Consider the following 17,984-nt stretch of genomic DNA (forward strand, 5'->3'; position numbering starts at 1 on the left):
TCATAGAATGATCGAAATTGGCATAACTTTGGTGTTTTTTAAGTTAGAAAGATGGGATTTCGTACAGATTCTATTTTGGGAAAAACAATCTTGTCGAATTTCATAAGGATCGGCCGACTATATCCTATAGCTGCCATATAACTGATTGATCGGAAACATAGCTTGCAAATAACTGTTAACCTATTCGAGCGGTCTCAAAATAAGTGTTTGTCACTGAGACTTTGAGCAAAAAGTCTGAGAGCAACCGATTGAGTTGCTCGTATACAAATTTTGCTCGCGCTCAGTCAAAGCACACTTTTTTCTGTTTTCGTTTGGTCTGCTCATTCTAGGACCGTTTGCTTGCGACGATTCAAAAAGTCTTTTGTGCATGTATGTGTGTATGTGAAGTTTAGTGGGCTCAACTTGTCAATTTGCTTTGTAAATCTCTCGTGTAAACCGTGATTCATCAAATTTATTGAAAATGGGACGAGAACTTAATAAAAAGTGCATCAATTTTTTATATTTAACAAAATAGACAGCAAAGTTGTCCAAAGTTTAGTTGTTAAGCTTAACTCAAAATAAATGAATTTAAAAGGAAAATATTCATTTTTTAATTAAAATAATCAATATATTAGTTTGAAATTGGAAAATTCACGTTTAAAATTTTAATAAGTTTTTTCGTCAAATTTCATGTACCATGTGCCACTATGCAGCAAAACTAAAACAAATTATTGAAAAGACTTTTTGCGCTGACTTTTTCAGTCAATCGGTCTTTTACTGAGTCTCTCTGTGCGAGTGTCTCATTGAGCGATGTTCGGTAGATGAGAGTTTCATGATTTGCTCAATTGTAATTCGTTCAACAGAAAACCGAAACAAAACAAAACAAAGCCTACTGCTCAGAGAGGAACCGAAACGGCATGCTTTGTTTCGGTTGCTCTCGCTAACAGAGCGTAAGCAAAAAAACGGTTAACAGTTATTTGAAAGCTATGAGGAAATGCTATAACTTCCTTGTTTTTCAAGTTAGAAGGATAGGACTTTTTGTGCATTCTAATATGGGTCAACTTATATGATCTGCCAAATTTCATAAGGATCGGCAGTCTATATCCTTTAGCTGCCATATAACTGATTGATCGGAAATGCCATAACTTGGTTTTTTTTCAAGTTAGAAGGATGGGATTAATAATGGATGCCTCTTTGGGCAAAGTAATTTGATATGCCAAATTTCATTAAGATCGGCCAACTATATACGATCCGCTATATATCTAATTTTATAAGAAGCGTGGCGCCACCTAGCGGACTGCGGCTCAACTGTCACTTCTGCTTTAGGTAGGAAATTTTCGCATTACGGTCCAGGGGCGCACGCAGAAAATATTTTTGGGGGGGGTTAGGTAAGTTAAGTTTGAATGTGAATATTTATAATTTATTCATGAATAATTCACAATGTAATATCGATCTTTCTTGGTTTTTGGGCCATTATACTCAATATTGCGTCAGAGGTTACTTCCAGATCCCGGTGAATGTTTAGAAGCGCCAATCCATTCAATCTTTGCTCTCCAGTCTTATTGCGTAAATATGTCTTCAATCTTCGTAGTGTAGAGAACGACCGTTCGCTCGAAGCCACTGTTACTGGCAGTGTTGCACCGATCTGAAGAAATCGGTATACCGTTGGATAGAATGTTTCATCGCAAACGTCCAAAGCTTCGATGAATGTTTTTATGGGCTTCTCTTTGGAAAGATTTGAACATTTTCTGTAATTAGAAAAATTTTTCTTTATAATGCAAGCATATTTTGAGCCAATTCGATTACCTTTTCCACAACTCAATTTCTGCTTCGAATTCTTCGGTGAATACAGGGATGTCATTTGGCCATTCTTCTTTCAAGGTTTGAACAGTATCGTGTAATTCAGACACATCAATGTCCGCACATTTCTCCGGAATGATGTTTTGTATCCTGGAGAGAATATTCCTTTGTTCCAAAAATCTCGACTCGAGCTCTTCTGAGTATTTGTCCAAGAACGGAATGTAAATTGATCGACGATAGTAATCTTCAATACTCCCTTCGTAGTTGTCCCGATTTTTCTGTCGTCCTACTCGTCGAGGAACAGTCAGCTCAGCATCAATGGTTTCTGCTGCTTCAGTCGCTAAAATAAAGATTTCGCTGAATTTTTCTGTAGCTTGTACTCGCATCTGCTTGATTTGTTGGTGCACATCGTTCGCGTAACTGACGCATTGGCTCAAATCGCAGTCTTCCTGTTGGAGGAACAGGCTCAGATTTTTCGTCAAGCTGAAGATAGGTTTCAGCACAGTCAACGCTATGATGAACTCAGCCGTCCGAATAGACGCAAGCAATGTATTTGGCTGAACACCATCAGATTTGATGTTCATTTCATTCATGTCTTCAAGTGCTGAGCAAATAAATTGTAACACTTCGAAAAACAAACTGAGCGATGCCAAATGTTCAACCCAACGCGTTTCACAAAATTTGAGAAGACGGGTCTGCTTCGCTCCAGAGTTCGCTGCGAGGATATGTGACTTCAACAAATTTCCAGCCTTGTTTGAATTACGGAAGAAATTCACTACCGCTTTGACAGTTGACATGCAATTTCGGATTGATGATATATCGCATGCGTGTGTGATGGCTAAATTTAAGTTATGATTAGCGCAATGCAAGTAAAGAGCATCTGGACACGTTTTTCTGACAATAGCCGCACAGCCTTTGAATTGTCCGCTCATAACTCGAGCTCCATCATAACCTTGAAAAAAAAACAGTATTACATTCTATGAATCGTTCTATAAACTTACACGATATTTACGAATTTACCTTGCCCTTTCATAAAATTGGTGTCAACTTTAATTTCCTCCAAATTTTTCAGGATTGTTTTTGCAAGGCCCCCTCCAGTCACATCAACCACAGGGACGAAACGCAGAAAATCTTCTCGGATTTTGTGCTCTTTCTTCGGAAATTTTCCGACACATTGAACATATCGAACACCCAACGTTAATTGTTCGATCCCACTGACATCGGTGGTTTCATCAGCAGTTATTGTGAAACATTTTGATTCATTGACGCGCTTTACTATATCCTGGGTGATGATTTCTCCTGCAGCTTCGATAACCTCGTTTTGAATGCGGTCGCTCAGATAAGTTGCATTGGCACCTGCTGTTTTCAAATGTTCCTGCAAAACCATGTCTCCACTTTCCATAGCAAAACGAAGAAGAGCTCTGAAATTTCCATCATTCTCTACTGGCATATCCTTCGATAATGGGCCCCGATCCCGATGTCCTCGAAGTGCTAGTCCTTGTCTGCCACATAGTAAAATGGTGCGAATGATGGGTTTCAATTTCTGTCTGTTTTCTTGTTGGACATGTTTTTTGCCCAGGTCAATTGCGTTCTTTATGTCTGTTTTCTTATTTTCATGTATCATTTTAAAATTCTGCGCATCTTCATGCGCATCTTTGTGATACTTTCTGGATTGATGGTCTCTGAATTTTTCTAAAGCTTTTTTCCAATCTCGGAAAGCGCTTCGAACCAACATATCAACGTTTTCATGGTTTCCTTTACCGATGTTTTTTTGCACAAATAATAAGCAGAGTCGACAATAAGCTCCATCTTCAACAGTTGAATAAGCCAACCAGGGGAATGCTCGCAGCCAAGAAAGTTGAAACTTAAGATTTCTGTTACCCGATGATGGGAATTTGAAAGAAACATCTGGTGTCCACACATTCACGAGGAGCTCGTACTTTTCATTATCGTCTAATTGTCTTCTACAAAACTTTTCAACGTCGTTAGGTGGACCCTACAAATAATAAAAATCAATTGAAAAATTGCTTCGCAATTTCTCCCAAAAGTTCTTTTGCGAAGCAGGATATGCTTTATTCTCACTCTTATTGCTACTCCATCGCTCTGTGCGTGACGTGCTGGATCTAAAGAATCTGAATCCTCTAATCTCGGTCTTTTCGCAGTGTTTTTCATGGCCTTTTCATTTTCATTTTGAACTTGTTCGGGAAATGGAGTATTTGGAATATTATGGTCCAAAATTGGCGCATTTTTTGGTTTGAAAAATGATGTTATCTTTGCATTAGACATTTTTGTTGGGCAGGTCGTAAACAAACGTAAACAAACGTCACATTATTTTATAGGTTATCAATTTGTCAATATAGTTACTCATTTTGTAAGTGGCGATCTCGTGGTATCTGCCAGAACTATGAGCATGGCGCCATTTTTGAATGAACTATGAGCATGGCGCCATTTTTGAATGAACTATGGGCATGGCGCCATTTTTGAATTAACTATGAGCATGGCGCCGTTTTTGAATGAACATGAAATTTATATTTTTATTTTCCCGTTATTTTGCAATTTTTTCAACATTTCGGGGGGGGTTCGAACCCCTCAAAACCCCCCCCTGCGTGCGCCCCTGTTACGGTCTAATTCCGGTCAGCCTTGAATACTGATGTTCTTACGGCTTGAATTCTAGGAATTCGAACATAATCAAAAATTTAGAAATGTAAAATTTCAAAGTAACAAAGAAATGAAAAAATTTCTGAAATTGTGTCCTTCGCGAGTCTTAATGAACTTGAATTTATTCACTAAGGCCACAACGTTTGGGCGAGACTTTTTCTTAATTATTAATAAATAATAATCTATAACGCGTTACGGTAGTAGCGATCAATCCTGAAAAAAAAAAACAAACAGGAAGGATGTGAAAATTTTTAAAGAGCTATACGATAACCGGAAGAACGAAAGGAATTTCAGAGAAACTATTAGAAAAAGAAAGAGGTGAGAAATTAAAAGATTGCGATACGCAGATGGAGTGGTGTTCGCTTTAAACCCTACCCAACCTATGATCCTCTCCGCTCGAGCATGGCTCTGAGGATCCCTTTATGCCCTAGGACCGTAGAGACAACAGCTTGGTTCTTTTAGGGATTTAGTTGTTCATTATATTATTTTTGTTCAAACGTTATAAAAGTGTATAATTAAAAGATACATTTTCTTTTTGTGTGTTAGAAGATTACAACAAAAGATTGATATCGAATATTCAACTATTTAGTATGTAGAAAAATAGTAATTATAAAAATGAATTAAAACTAAATATAAAAGAATATAATTATATTAAAAAGCATTAAAATATATAATGTAATAACGGCATAATTGATTTACAAAAAAAAACAAAATTCGAATTTCTATCCTAATCGTGGCAAATCGTGGCAATAAACCTAGCAGGCAATTAAAAAAATAAATTTTTTTTGAAATTTTTAAATCATAAAAATCATAATTGCATGCAGGTATTTTTGTTGTAAAAATTTAATAAAAGAAATTTAGAAAAACAAACTCACGAGCATATCCCTCGACGAAAGATCGATCTCCCGGCATTTGTTGTGCTGGAAACAGAAATTTGGGGCTTTTCTCATAATTTTGGGATATATATGATATACAATTTAACTTTTTATATAAAACACCAGAGCTTTTCTTTAACTGCTTCTTTGCTCCATCAAAATAAAATTCTCACAAACGCACTCTTCTGTACATTCCTGCACTTCTGCTCTTATCACTTGGATCTCTACCTGTTTTTTTCCAGGCAAAACCAAAACAAAACAAAAAAGAAAAAAAAAACCAAAAATATAAAAAAAAAACAATTTAAACTTTAAAGAGAACAACTTCTCTAAAGCTTTACTAAACAATCTGAACCTGCATACGTTTTGAACAAAGAAACAGTTTTAGATAGCCATGACTTTTTGAAAATATGAGATTAAAAACTCCAATTTAATTGAAGAAAATATTGTTTATCCACCTATAATAAATTTAATAAAATTATTTCGAGTTTTTCCTTAAATCCAAAATTAAAACATGGTATGATCTACTGATTTCAATTATTTTGTTAGGCACCTTGTAAACCAAGGAGGATTATTTGTAGCGGACGGATATTTCCACGGCACACTTAAGTCAAAAAATGAATTTAATGTCAAATAAAATTTATCTAGGGAGATATTTATATCAGTGCATGCCAGAATATCGGACCAGTCAAAAGTATCAATTAATAAATTAAGTTTACGAAAATCAGCCTTAAGAAAACAACGAATCTTCTTTGATACGCAGGAAGGCTTCTGATTGACACCAGAATTGGTGTAAGTATAAATATATATTGGTATAAGAAAATAAAAATCTTCCAAAGATAAATGTTTGAAAAATCATAGAAGACCAAAAATTAATGTGGAAAATCTTAGATTTCAACTTTGGATGAGTATTCCTGCTAGATACCATTTGTTAATTTAAGTTGGTACACATACATTTCAAATTATATGTACTAGAAACAATGGTCATGGCCGTTACACGGTCTTCATAATTCAATATATGGTAAAATTTTATCAATTTCTTCTCTAAGGTGTACCGCGAAAACTGTGGGTGATAGAACCTATGTTTGTTTTGGACTTTGGTTCAGGGGAGCGTAAAGGTTATGGACCAGCTAAAATTATGCGTGGAAGAAAAAAAAAGTTGGAAATTGTCGGCCTGTGTAATTAAATGCAGCTTTCTAGTGCATACCTGGTACAGCTGATAAGAGGCTGCTTATCAGATGGCAACTCTTTGTTTACCTAATCGGTAATATAAGCTTAGTCAGCTTGGCACCTTTGGCGCCAAATATAAAAAACCCAAAAATTAACATTGGTCTTTTTTTTCCATTTGAATTTTTTTTGGTCTTCAGTCGCCAGTACAAAACCCCCCGCTAAAATCAGACTAGGGTATGATCGAGAGAATACACAAGACTGATTCCGACTGAATGTCTTTAGCGTGGTAAGTACCTACAACTTTTCCTTGAAGGTCTTCCAGTTTATAGTTACCGATCTTTCTTCGCATCCGTGATTTTACAAACATTGGACCGAATTTGGCGTTATATCCCGTTTGGAAGCAGCTTTTCCTAAAGTTGGGTCGATTATACCTTCAGTATACATGATATTACTTTAAACTTGTATAACGGTCTACCTGGTACCGTGAACGCAGTCTAATCGCGCGACTAAACATCTAACGGTACTTGCCAATGGGCATCCTTTAGGTCTAAACTAGTTATAAATTTTGGTTTTGGTAATCGGCATTGATTTGGGAAAGAGGATACGCATCCTTCTCAGTGAAACTAAAGATATTCTAACTTTCCCTGGCTTACTAACCATTACTATCGGGGAGGACCATGCGCTCTCTGATTCCTCTATAACTCCCAATTGCAACATTCTGTTCTTTTCATAATACATTGCCTTTTCGACAGCGAGAGATACAGGGAAATGCCGCTGTTTGATGGGCTTTTCCTACATCAATAGTGTTGGTTATCAAATTTGTCCTGCCTAATCCCTCCTACGTAAAAGAAGGAAAACAATTTATGGTATTTGCCAATATAGTTTTTCCGTCTTCCGACAAATCGTGTTGATCCACCTCGTCTGGGCGGACTAGGAAGGCGCAAGGCGCAAATAGTGTTGTTGTTTCTAGAGATGGCCTCCAGCCAGTTGGCGCTGTCGTTTTCTCTTGAGTCGGAGGTGATTCGTTTTGGAAGATGTATACTGGTTTAAGTCGGTCGATGGAAACCTTGTTGTCTTTTGAGCGTAAAGTACTTGCTAACACTTCGAACGGACCCTCGTAGTTTGCTTCCAGGGGGGTTTTGACACGATTCACTCTGACGAAGACGTGGGTACAATGGTTTAAATCCGGGTGCACAAATTCTTGCGGTGTATGATGGTGCACTGGTTTAGTGGTTGGTAGCTGACATATGGTTTTTTGAAGAGCCTCGGCGGACTCTGACTCGGTATGTTTTTGTGTGTTTGGTGTAAAAACGGGATCAGCCCGATGTCGCTTTAAACTGTTGTACGTAGGAATAGGTGGATTAAGTGCAGGGAACTGCTCAAGTTCATAGGATCGGCGCATTTTAAGGCAGCTTTTAATGTTCTGTGACAGCGTTCGATCATCCCGTTGGCTTGTGGGTGGACCGCCGTCATGCGCAGGTGCTTAAAACCGCAAACTTTGGCGAGCTCTTGGAACAGTATGGACTCAAATTGTCGGCCGAAATCCATTGTGATGTGGAGAGGGATTCCTTACAGATCGAACCTGCCCGAAATCAGTGCGTTGGCCACAGGGAATGTCGACTAAGGGAATTGCTGCGGGCCATCTTGAGACGCGATCGATACACCGATATCCGTTCGATGATGACAGTGGGCCAACGATGTTGATGTCGATGTAGATGTGTTCGAAACGGGCGTCGCTGGCGGCATACTCTCCCAGTGGCGATTTGGTGTGTCGTTGGATTTCGGCTTTGTGACACGGGATGCAAGAGCTTACGATTTTCCCTACATCCTTCGCCATGTAGGGTCAAACATAGTGTTTGCCGACCAATTTATTCGTCGCCTTAACTCCTGGTTGGCTCAGCGAATGCAGAGCTTGAACCACGGTTTGGCGTAGGCATCTAGGCAAGTCGATGTGTTTGATGGGTTTGATGGCTTCGATGCATGAGAGGCGATCAGCCACGTTGTTTTCCTCTCCTCTGATGTGCCGGATATCGGTACTGAATTGGCTGATGAAATCCAGTTGGCGCGCGCGTCGCGGTGATGCTTTCTCGCTGTTTTGAACTCGCTGGTCGGTGAAGATTATGAAGTTTCTGCCCTCCAATGCGAATTTGAAGTGCAAAATGGCCTGATAGATGGCGGTCAGTTCTCTATCGTAGGGGCTGTACTTTTTGCGTCGGTGTGAATTTCTTGGAGAAGTAACCCGGTGGTTGCGTCTGCTCGTTGACAATCGGTTGCAACACGGCACCTATGGCGTCATCGGAATCATCGGCGGTTAGTGTTAATTGAGAGTTAGGTGCCATGTAGTTCAGCAACGTAGCGTTTGCAAGCTCGTTCTTGCAGGCGTCGAATGCGTGGTCGGCTTCTGTAGACCAGAGTATCGGGATTTTGTCGTTCTTTTTATTGCCTTGGATTAGAGTTTGGAGTATGTGTTGATTTTCAGCAGCACGTGGGATAAACGGCCGATAGAAGTTGATCATACCCAGAAAATTTTTCAAATCTTTAGCTATAAACGGTCTTTTAAAGTGGCGGATGGCTTCCACTTTGGCTTCGGATGGTTTCAAGCCGTGCTGGCTGATGTCATGTCGTGTTAACAGACCGATCGGCTCACCTCCCAGGCATACGCCGGGCAGGATATGCCTTTCGCTGCTTAGCGGCCGGATCAGGGCACGAAGGGCCTACCCCCACAGGACACACCTCCGGTCGCGTTCGTCACGCGCCTCCAAACACCTGCGTGCATATGCTTCGCAGGATCTATGGCAGGCCAGAGGTTTTGGCGTCGCGTCTCCTTTAACTCCAGGTCTTACGCTGTGCATAAGCGCCCCAGCGCCTGGATCAGGATTCTAATGACTTTCCCGAGGTGTCCCTGCTTGGTTTCACTGTTGGGCTTGAGTTCCCGAGCTGGCTATCTCTTGCTTCACAGGATCACACCTGGTCTTACTGGTCAGGAACCGACAAGGCGTACGCCAGGCCGATCAGTCGCTATCGCCAGGATACCTGTCGTGTTGGGAATAACCTAACCCGACTGGTTTTACCCTTGGGCTACAGTTCTGCCGCGGATCCTGGATCCTTTTCCCACTTGCTCTTGACTTCTACTACTTGGCTGATTCGCGTACCGCCGCCGGACTTACCCTCAGGGGGGCTTAAGCTACTGATCGCAGATCCTTCGCACTCGCTTTAAATCCCGCACTTGGGGCTGTCGGAATTGCCCACGGGGGGTCCATCATCCTATACTCCTAATTCCTTCAAGGAAACTTTCCCGCTTGAATGTCAGACTTACCTACGGGGGGTCCTTCACTCAACTCTTCCAGCTTCCCTAGAAGACCCGGTCTCGATTTGCTCCAGAGGCCCTCCTTATATAGTGCCAGAGGCGCCCGTTAATCCATGCAAATCTACTTCCTGCCGTTAATCCTTCGCTCATCTACTTTCTCCGTTAGCTTTCTCCAATTCCCGTTTGCCCCGCTTGGGCCTCCGATCCGTATTGTTATTGTGCAGGTCAATCCTCCAGATATCCCCGCGCTCCCCCTCTTTGGGCATTCCCAAAATGCATTTCTGTGTTTTCTGCATTCTTAACACAGCTGCCCAGTCGCGAGCCGCTCCGTTCCCCGCCTTCCCCGCCCTCTCCTATCACCTTTGAGCGCGGCCGCGGAGGCCCGCCCGGGACCGTTACGTTCCACGGTGATTCCTCCTCCTCCTTCTTTCGTGCGCGACGCCGTGCTGGTTCGTCTTGCCCCCTCTGCTGCCCTGCATGCCGTCCGTGCTCGCCTGGTGAGGACTAGATCGGTAAAAAGACATGTGTTTACATTTCGATCCATTAAGCTTTAGGTAATTTGCTAAACACCAATTTTGAAGTTTATCCAAATCGGATTGAAGTCTAGACTGGGCGCTAGTGAATTTATACTGAAAGCATAGCTTAACGTCATCTGCGTACATAAGTACAAGTGAATTAATTAAGGCAAGGGGCAAGTCGTTAATAAACAGTGTAAAAATTAGGGGTCCAAGATGGCTTCCTAGGGGCACCCCAGATGTGGCGCGGACTAAACGCGAGGTAACATCTTTAAAGAAAACACGTTGGGTTCCCCCAGATAAGTAGCCCGAAGTCCAGATAAGAAGATTAGTTGGGAATCCAAAAACACTGAGTTTACTTATAAGAAGCGAATGGTTAACAGAGTCAAATGCTTTACAGAAGTCTGTGTAAATGACGTCTGTTTGTAAGCCATTCCGGAAGCCATCCGTGATAAAAGATGTAGCTCCAATAAGCTCCATGCTGGCACAGAGTTATTATTGAACTACATAGGTGTTGCAAATGTGGAGTGATAAGTTTTTCAAAAAGCTTTGGAATTGCTGACAATTTAGAGATGCCTCTATAATTTGCAGTGTCGGATTTTTTCCCTTTTTTATGCAGCGGAATAATGAAGGATTCCTTCTACATAAGGGGAAAAATCGAAGTTTCCAGCGATAGATTAAAGAGTTTAACGAGCGGTTTGCACAGAGCCTCGGCGCAGTTCTTCAGAACACAGCCTGGTACTCCATCAGGGCATGGCGAATACACGGGCTTAAGAAGATCCGATAACAAACCACTTTGATCGAATGATGGGCGAAATATAAGATTAGTATTGGTTTTGTTAATAAATAAGTTAAACCATTAAATATTAACCAGAAACCCTCAATGAATAAATAAAACACACAATTAAGATTTTATAAACCACACGCTCTCGATGCCAGAAACGAAGTGAAGTAAAATGTCAAGAGGACAAGATATCAACAAATAGGCGAGAACACAAGGAACACATTTTTAGTGTGTATACACTTGCTACATCCTTACATTCGAGTGAATATATAGCATAACTGTCTGTTACTTTTGCATATTTGAATACGCAAATTTCAATACGCCGCCTCAAAAGTTACATTGATTATCACTTCGATTCTTGACATGAGTTTCTGCTTTAATTTTAATTAGTATCTTCATTTCTTTCAAATCTTCATACTTTCATATAATTCTGGGGATACATTAGGTCCAGCATTTGCTGCAAGAGTTGGGGAAACCCAGTAAAAAACCAACTAGACAAAAAAAAAAAAATATTAACATAAGTAACATAAGTTTTAGATAACAAAATAAAAATGGCTTCGTCAGTATATAGGCTAGTTGCAGATTAGACATCTGCATGAGTGGCAAAAAACCCACATTCAAATGCACATTGCTTAAAATGAGTTGAGTGAATTTGAGAGCAAAGCCAACATGATGTGAGAGAGTTGGATCTCTTACGCCTACTTATTTGCACAATCATTTGGTAGAATGAAACGAATTGAGTGAATTGAGAATGTTGAAAACAGAGACGTTTCATTCAAATGATTCGAGTTGTAAATGTAAATAAAAGGAAATAAAAACAAATTAAATGCAGCGAATTTATATCTAATTTAAATTGGAATGCAAAAACATTATTTTGTTAATATTTTCAGAGTTAGTGGCTATTTGACAACGCTTGTCTGTTATTAAATTTCTTGCGTTTGAAAAGGTCCGTTCCGAAGCCGCGCTGCTCGCTGGAATGCAAAATATTTTGCAGCTTGTTTTGTGCAATAGCGGAAAAAATTGCTTGTTTAAATGCCACCAAGCTAAAGCATTTAAATCAGGAGTGTATGCAACCTTAATATTGGAATATCCAGAAATTTCTTGTTCCACCTTGTCCTGTATTGTCTCAAATTTGGGGACATCGAAATAATCGGCAAATTCATCATCTACTAACTGGGCTTCATTATTGTTGAGGTCAGAATTGTCTTGATGAAATTGACTCATAATAATTTTGCAATCATTAATTATGGTCTCTTTTTCAGTTTGTAAGAATTGAATTAGTTTGTTAGTTGGGGGAAAAAGGAACAAAGCTATGTTATGGTATTTTGACAAATTTGGAGTAACTGTTGATAAAATTTGGCTATTGAGTTGGAATTTCAGGCTTTTAATTATTTCTGCGTCATAGTACTCGATATTGCAGGTTTTCTTTAACTCGTTTAAATTTGGCAAAATTAAATGTATCGTTGGGCGTTTAGAAGCTTCAAGTTTTTTGGACACATTCTCAAAAACTTCCAGCAATTGTACAATTGCACCTAAATGATTAATATCATAGCTTGCAAATAACTGTTAACCGTTTTTTTGCTTACGCTCTGTTTGCGAGAGCAACCGAAACAAAGCATGCCGTTTCGGTTCCTCTCTGAGCAGTAGGCTTTGTTTTGTTTTGTTTCGGTTTTCTGTTGAACGAATTACAATGAGAAAATCATGAAACTCTCATCTACCGAACATCGCTGAATGAGAGATTTGAGTGACACTCGCACAGAGAGACTCAGAAAAAGACCGATTGACTGAAAAAGTCAGCGCAAAAAGTCTTTTCAATAATTTGTTTTCGTTTCGCTGCACAGTGGCACATGGTACATGAAATTTGACGAAAAAACTTATTAAAATTTTAAACGTGAATTTTCCAATTTCAAACTAATATATTGATTATTTTAATTAAAAAATGAATATTTTCCTTTTAAATTAATTTATTTTGAGTTAAGCTTAACAACTAAACTTTGATGAATCACGGTTTACACGAGAGATTTACAAAGCAAATTAACAAGTTGAGCCCACTAAACTTCACATACACACATACATGCACAAAAGACTTTTTGAATCGTCGAACGCAAGCAAACGGTCCTATATATTGATGTCATCCACTCTGCAGGTCTGATTTTTTTCTTTTAAAATTGCTGTTAGCTCTATCCAATTTATTTCAATGGACTTAAGCAAATAGTAGATGGTATTCCACCGAGTTGGACAAAAACTCTTTAAAGATACCCCTAACGATGAATTACTTCCTGACTTTTTAAAATATCTGACTAGCTTGCTGCAACTTGTGACAATATTTTCCACCTCGGGAATAGCGTTAATAGCTTTTTCAACAGCGTTGTTAAGCAAGTGGTTTATGCAGTGAATTTTATCCGAGCTCAAAAAGGCTTTAATCATGTTCGACCCACGATCAGTTACGAATACGGGTTTGTCTACTTCAAGGTCACATCCAAAGTCCTTCAAAATCGCCTCTATTTTTGTCTTTATATTAGCACCTTGATAAAGAAAAAATTGTAATTATACTTGTAACATAAAGATAGGGTTAACAAACCTGTGCAGGGCGAGCCCTTCATTGACTTCATGGCCATAAGGCGATCGACCAAAACTCCCTCCCTTATGTAATGGACAGTGCACGACAAATATGCTGTTTTTAAGAAGTTATCAGTCCATATGCCACTGGTAATAGCATATCCAAAGGCTTTATACTTTTCTATTTCCGTTTTTATTGGCCCAAAGTGGGTCAAATATAAATATTTTATGTTTCGGGATACGGTTGTTGGATGTGGTAACAGCTTATTTACATCGACATTTGCACCATATTTAGCTCCAACATTAATTAAAAATCATGCAAACTGTTTAATGCCAGAGTCGTCAATAATGTAAGATGACGACAGTTCTTAAGAACCCATTCGGTTACAACAGATATGCCCTCGTCTTTTGTAGCTTCGTTCACTTCAACAAGAGCAGCGTTGTGGAATTTGCTAGCATTTATGATGTAGCATTTATGTTGGATCATATATAAAACCTCTTGACGAGGTAAAGTACCGGTGACGAACCTGCATGCGAAACCCAAAATATCTGATATCAATTTTAGTGACGAAAATATGTTATATAGGTGTACAAAATTGCATAAAAAAAATATTCTTGTTCGGCACGTGACTGATTTAGTGCTAAACAAAGGGGGTGGCCAAAGTTGTGGGGGAATAGGGAATGAGAATACCAGCTTGGAGAACTCAGGTGTAATAGATCTCCTCTTTACCCGCCCTTCCTTGTTGCACCATTATCATTGGGCATTATCATATAATAACATTCTAATCCTAACTCAATATTATTAGTTCAAAGCAAAAGCTTAACAGCGATCAATTTAAGAATTTACGTTGTTTTGAATTTACAAAATTAAGAAATATAATCTACTTTATGATACTTAAATGAACTGACTTTACTCCATCCTGAATATTCACATACATATATATTGTTTATATTTCATTCTAAGACATATTCATCAAATTGTTGCGGCTATGCCGTACTTACAGCTTGTCCCTCGAGGTCAGCAGGCCTGTCGACTTCCGATGCAGCTATTTATATATTCTAAATCAAAGTCTTACTACATAATAAGTTTTTTTATACTACATATAAAAAAACCTCTTGACGAGGTAAAGTACCGGTGACGAACCTGCATGCGAAACCCAAAATATCTGAATATCAATTTCAGTGACGATAATATGCTATATAGGTGTACAAAATTGCATATAAAAAATATTCTTGTTCGGCACGTGACTGATTTTTTTTTGTTTTTCTTGCACGTGCCGAACAAGAATATTTTTTATATGCAATTGCAGAATTCCACTATATAATAAATTATAAAAAAAATCAAGAAAGGAAAGCTAACTTCAAGCAGAGCCGAAGTTGATATACCCTTGCAGTTAAGCAGAAGCTTATATTATTATTCTATATATCGGATCCTATATAGTTGTCCGATCCTTATGAGAATTTCACTATCAACAAAATTTCTAATAAAATTATTGGAAACAGCCCCAAGCATCTTTAAAAATAGAAAGGTTGTGCCATTTCCGATCGTTCAGTTATATGGCAGGTATAGGATATAGTTGGCCGATTCTTATGAAACATAGGATTAGATTGCCCAAAACGAAACCGTAGACGGTCCCATCATTCTAGCTTCAAAAACAACAAAGCTAAGCCAATTATCCTAATAAAATTTTGCAAATCGGATAAGATTTCCCAAAATGCAATCTGTACTAAGTCCCATCCTTCTAACTTTTAAAAAAAAAATAAAGTTATGGCATATCCAATCAATCATATAATAAACATGTATTATATCTAAAATAAATGCGCAAAGATAAAAAGTTAAAAAAAAACTGGAAATTACGTTTTTCCAGTTTTTCTAGTTAAACCAATTGTTGAATGTAACAATTTATTTTGGGTGTGCGATATAAAATAATGAATATTAGAAAAGTATTGGCGGAGTTGCTTTGCCTAGTTTTTTTTATCCATGATTTTTTATATGGATGCATATAAAGCTTTCTACTCATAAAATTTTGCATTCTTTTCATTAAGACATGAGACACTGAAACACAAAGCAGAATTACATCAAAAGTTGCCATCAATCAACAAAGTTCGAGGTTAGCCGAGTGGAGAGCGTCGTGGTTCCTAATACGGGAGGGCCTGGGTTCGAGTCCAAGTTGAGTCAATGTTTACGTTTTACTTTTTAAGCCCTTTTTTATTTGGATTTTATTTTTAAATAAATAAACTAAAATCTGAAAAGATATACTCCATATTTTTTAGGGTATTGACCAAATATATATAGACTCCAAAAAGCAAAGTTGCCAATCAAATACACACACATGTATTAGTAAATGCAAGCTTCACAGGAGGCTGTACAAAATGGGTAGCTGCACTTACAGGACTATATCTTGAGTTAACGGATTTTGCCAGATATGAGCGATATTTCAAAAGTTGCGTCATCTCAAAAGCTGTCTCCACGTGCAATATAAAAAGGATCAGTCGACCAAATTTTGAAAAATAATTTTTTTCTTAAAAAAAAAGTTTATTTTTAGTGTATTTTTTTTTTTACTATACTTGAGCTATCAGCGTTTTGATAGCGACCGAATTAATAAAGAATCCACAATTTAATTTCAATAATTTTATTGGGTCAATTTAACCCCAAAACAACGGCAGCGGCCGATCCCAACAATGCCGAATTACAAGTGCTAAAACCTAAGAGCTTGCGCAGAAGCTCCACCAAAGCTCCCAAACTGCATGCGCTACAAAAGAACAACAAAGCGCATGCGAATCTGGGAGAAACAAAGAATATGGAGCAGCTGATAACGGGCAATTAGTGGACCGCTGCGGCTGGTTACACTGAGAGAAGAGAAATAGAAATAATTATGATTTTTGATGCTGGCACAAGTCCCAACATCCTCCCCCCGTTGAATTCCATCTTTCAACAAAAAATCCTTAGGGGCATGGGGCAGCTTCATCACATAATATTGCTGATGATCTCAAGGTCCATAATGTTCAGTTGCAGGCTGCCGTGTCCATCCAGATCCAGAGAGCGCTCGAGCCAAGCGTCAACAGAGTGGCGAGAGTGGAAGGAAACATCTTTCCGAAATTGCGCGTAGGCGCACCTTTCGATTGCAGGATCGGGAGCCTTCACGGCTGGAACAGCAGCCACCTTGGCAGCTGCAAACGGCGGCAGCAGCGATGCGGACGACCTCCCCCCATTGGAAGGGTGCAGGCTAGAGTTCCGAATGGAGTCAGACCTGGGTGCTGACTTAATCGGCAACGGTGACAATAATCCAAATCCCGAGCCAGATGAGGGATTAAGTTCAGCAGCTTCAGAAAATCCATCGCAGACAACTGCCGTTGAAATAGCGACCACGGGGGGAGCGGTGGATAGCAGGGGCACTGATGAGACGCAATTGGACACGTCCTGGATATCGTGATCCTTGTTCAGGTTTCGCTCCAATTTAAAAACCTGAGAACCCGATTGGATGTCGCAGTCCAGCGGGTAATCCTGACTGCATGAGCGACGCTTTTCCAACAGACCATCCTGCACCTTCACCACCGCTATGGTTGGTTCTGCCATTGACGAAGCAGTGGGACCATTGGGGCCGTCGAGACAAGTGGAGTGTGCAGGTACCCTCATGGAGTGCTTTGCCATTCCCACCTGAATGTCAAAGCGCACATCAGCGGCAAGCTGGGAGAACTTCCAGCATAATTCACTCCCAACTTCAACAGAGCTCAATCGCTCTAACTCATCCTGGAGTGTGGTAAATTTCTTGCGCAACGCAATTTCCAACGGCTCCAGTACCATGATGGTCAAATCTTCCTTCTGAACTGCAGCCTTGACCTTGTTATGCAGGGCTTCCATCTCCTGGTAGGTCACCTCTGCTCTTCGCCGCAAAAGCCTTTCCCTGCTTGCAGGAACCGAGGCACTAGCTACATCTTTAGACTCCATTATGCAATTTGTTTTTGTGCAAGGTGCAATGCAATGGAAACAACAGCAACAAGTTTTCCTTTGCAAGGTTTCCTTTAAGCACTTTAATGATCACAAATCAATTAGAGCGCGATCACGTCGGGGTCACCAATCTTGAGCTATCAGCGTTTTGATAGCGACCGAATTAATAAAGAATCCACAATTTAATTTCAATAATTTTATTGGGTCAATTTAACCCCAAAACAACGGCAGCGACCGATCCCAACAATGCCGAATTACAAGTGCTAAAACCTAAGAGCTTGCGCAGAAGCTCCACCACAGCTCCCAAACTGCATGCGCTACAAAAGAACAACAAAGCGCATGCGAATCTGGGAGAAACAAAGAATATGGAGCAGCTGATAACGGGCAATTA

The 17,984-nt window shown here is 39.5% G+C and overlaps 1 protein-coding gene across 1 annotated transcript; it reads right to left on the reverse strand.

Moving 5' to 3' along the window:
- Nucleotides 1-1,358: 1,358 nt before the first annotated feature.
- Nucleotides 1,359-2,729, reverse strand: LOC116655649 (52 kDa repressor of the inhibitor of the protein kinase-like). Its single transcript, XM_032453539.2, has 2 exons — nucleotides 1,786-2,729; nucleotides 1,359-1,727 (listed from the first exon to the last, which is right to left on the reverse strand). Exons 1-2 carry the CDS (start codon nucleotides 2,709-2,711, stop codon nucleotides 1,415-1,417), a joined length of 1,239 nt encoding a protein of 412 aa, XP_032309430.2. The 5' UTR covers nucleotides 2,712-2,729; the 3' UTR covers nucleotides 1,359-1,414.
- Nucleotides 2,730-17,984: the final 15,255 nt, after the last annotated feature.

The sequence above is a fragment of the Drosophila ananassae genome (genome assembly GCF_017639315.1).
Source record: "Drosophila ananassae strain 14024-0371.13 chromosome Y unlocalized genomic scaffold, ASM1763931v2 tig00000095, whole genome shotgun sequence".
In the NCBI taxonomy this organism is placed as follows: domain Eukaryota; kingdom Metazoa; phylum Arthropoda; class Insecta; order Diptera; family Drosophilidae; genus Drosophila; species Drosophila ananassae.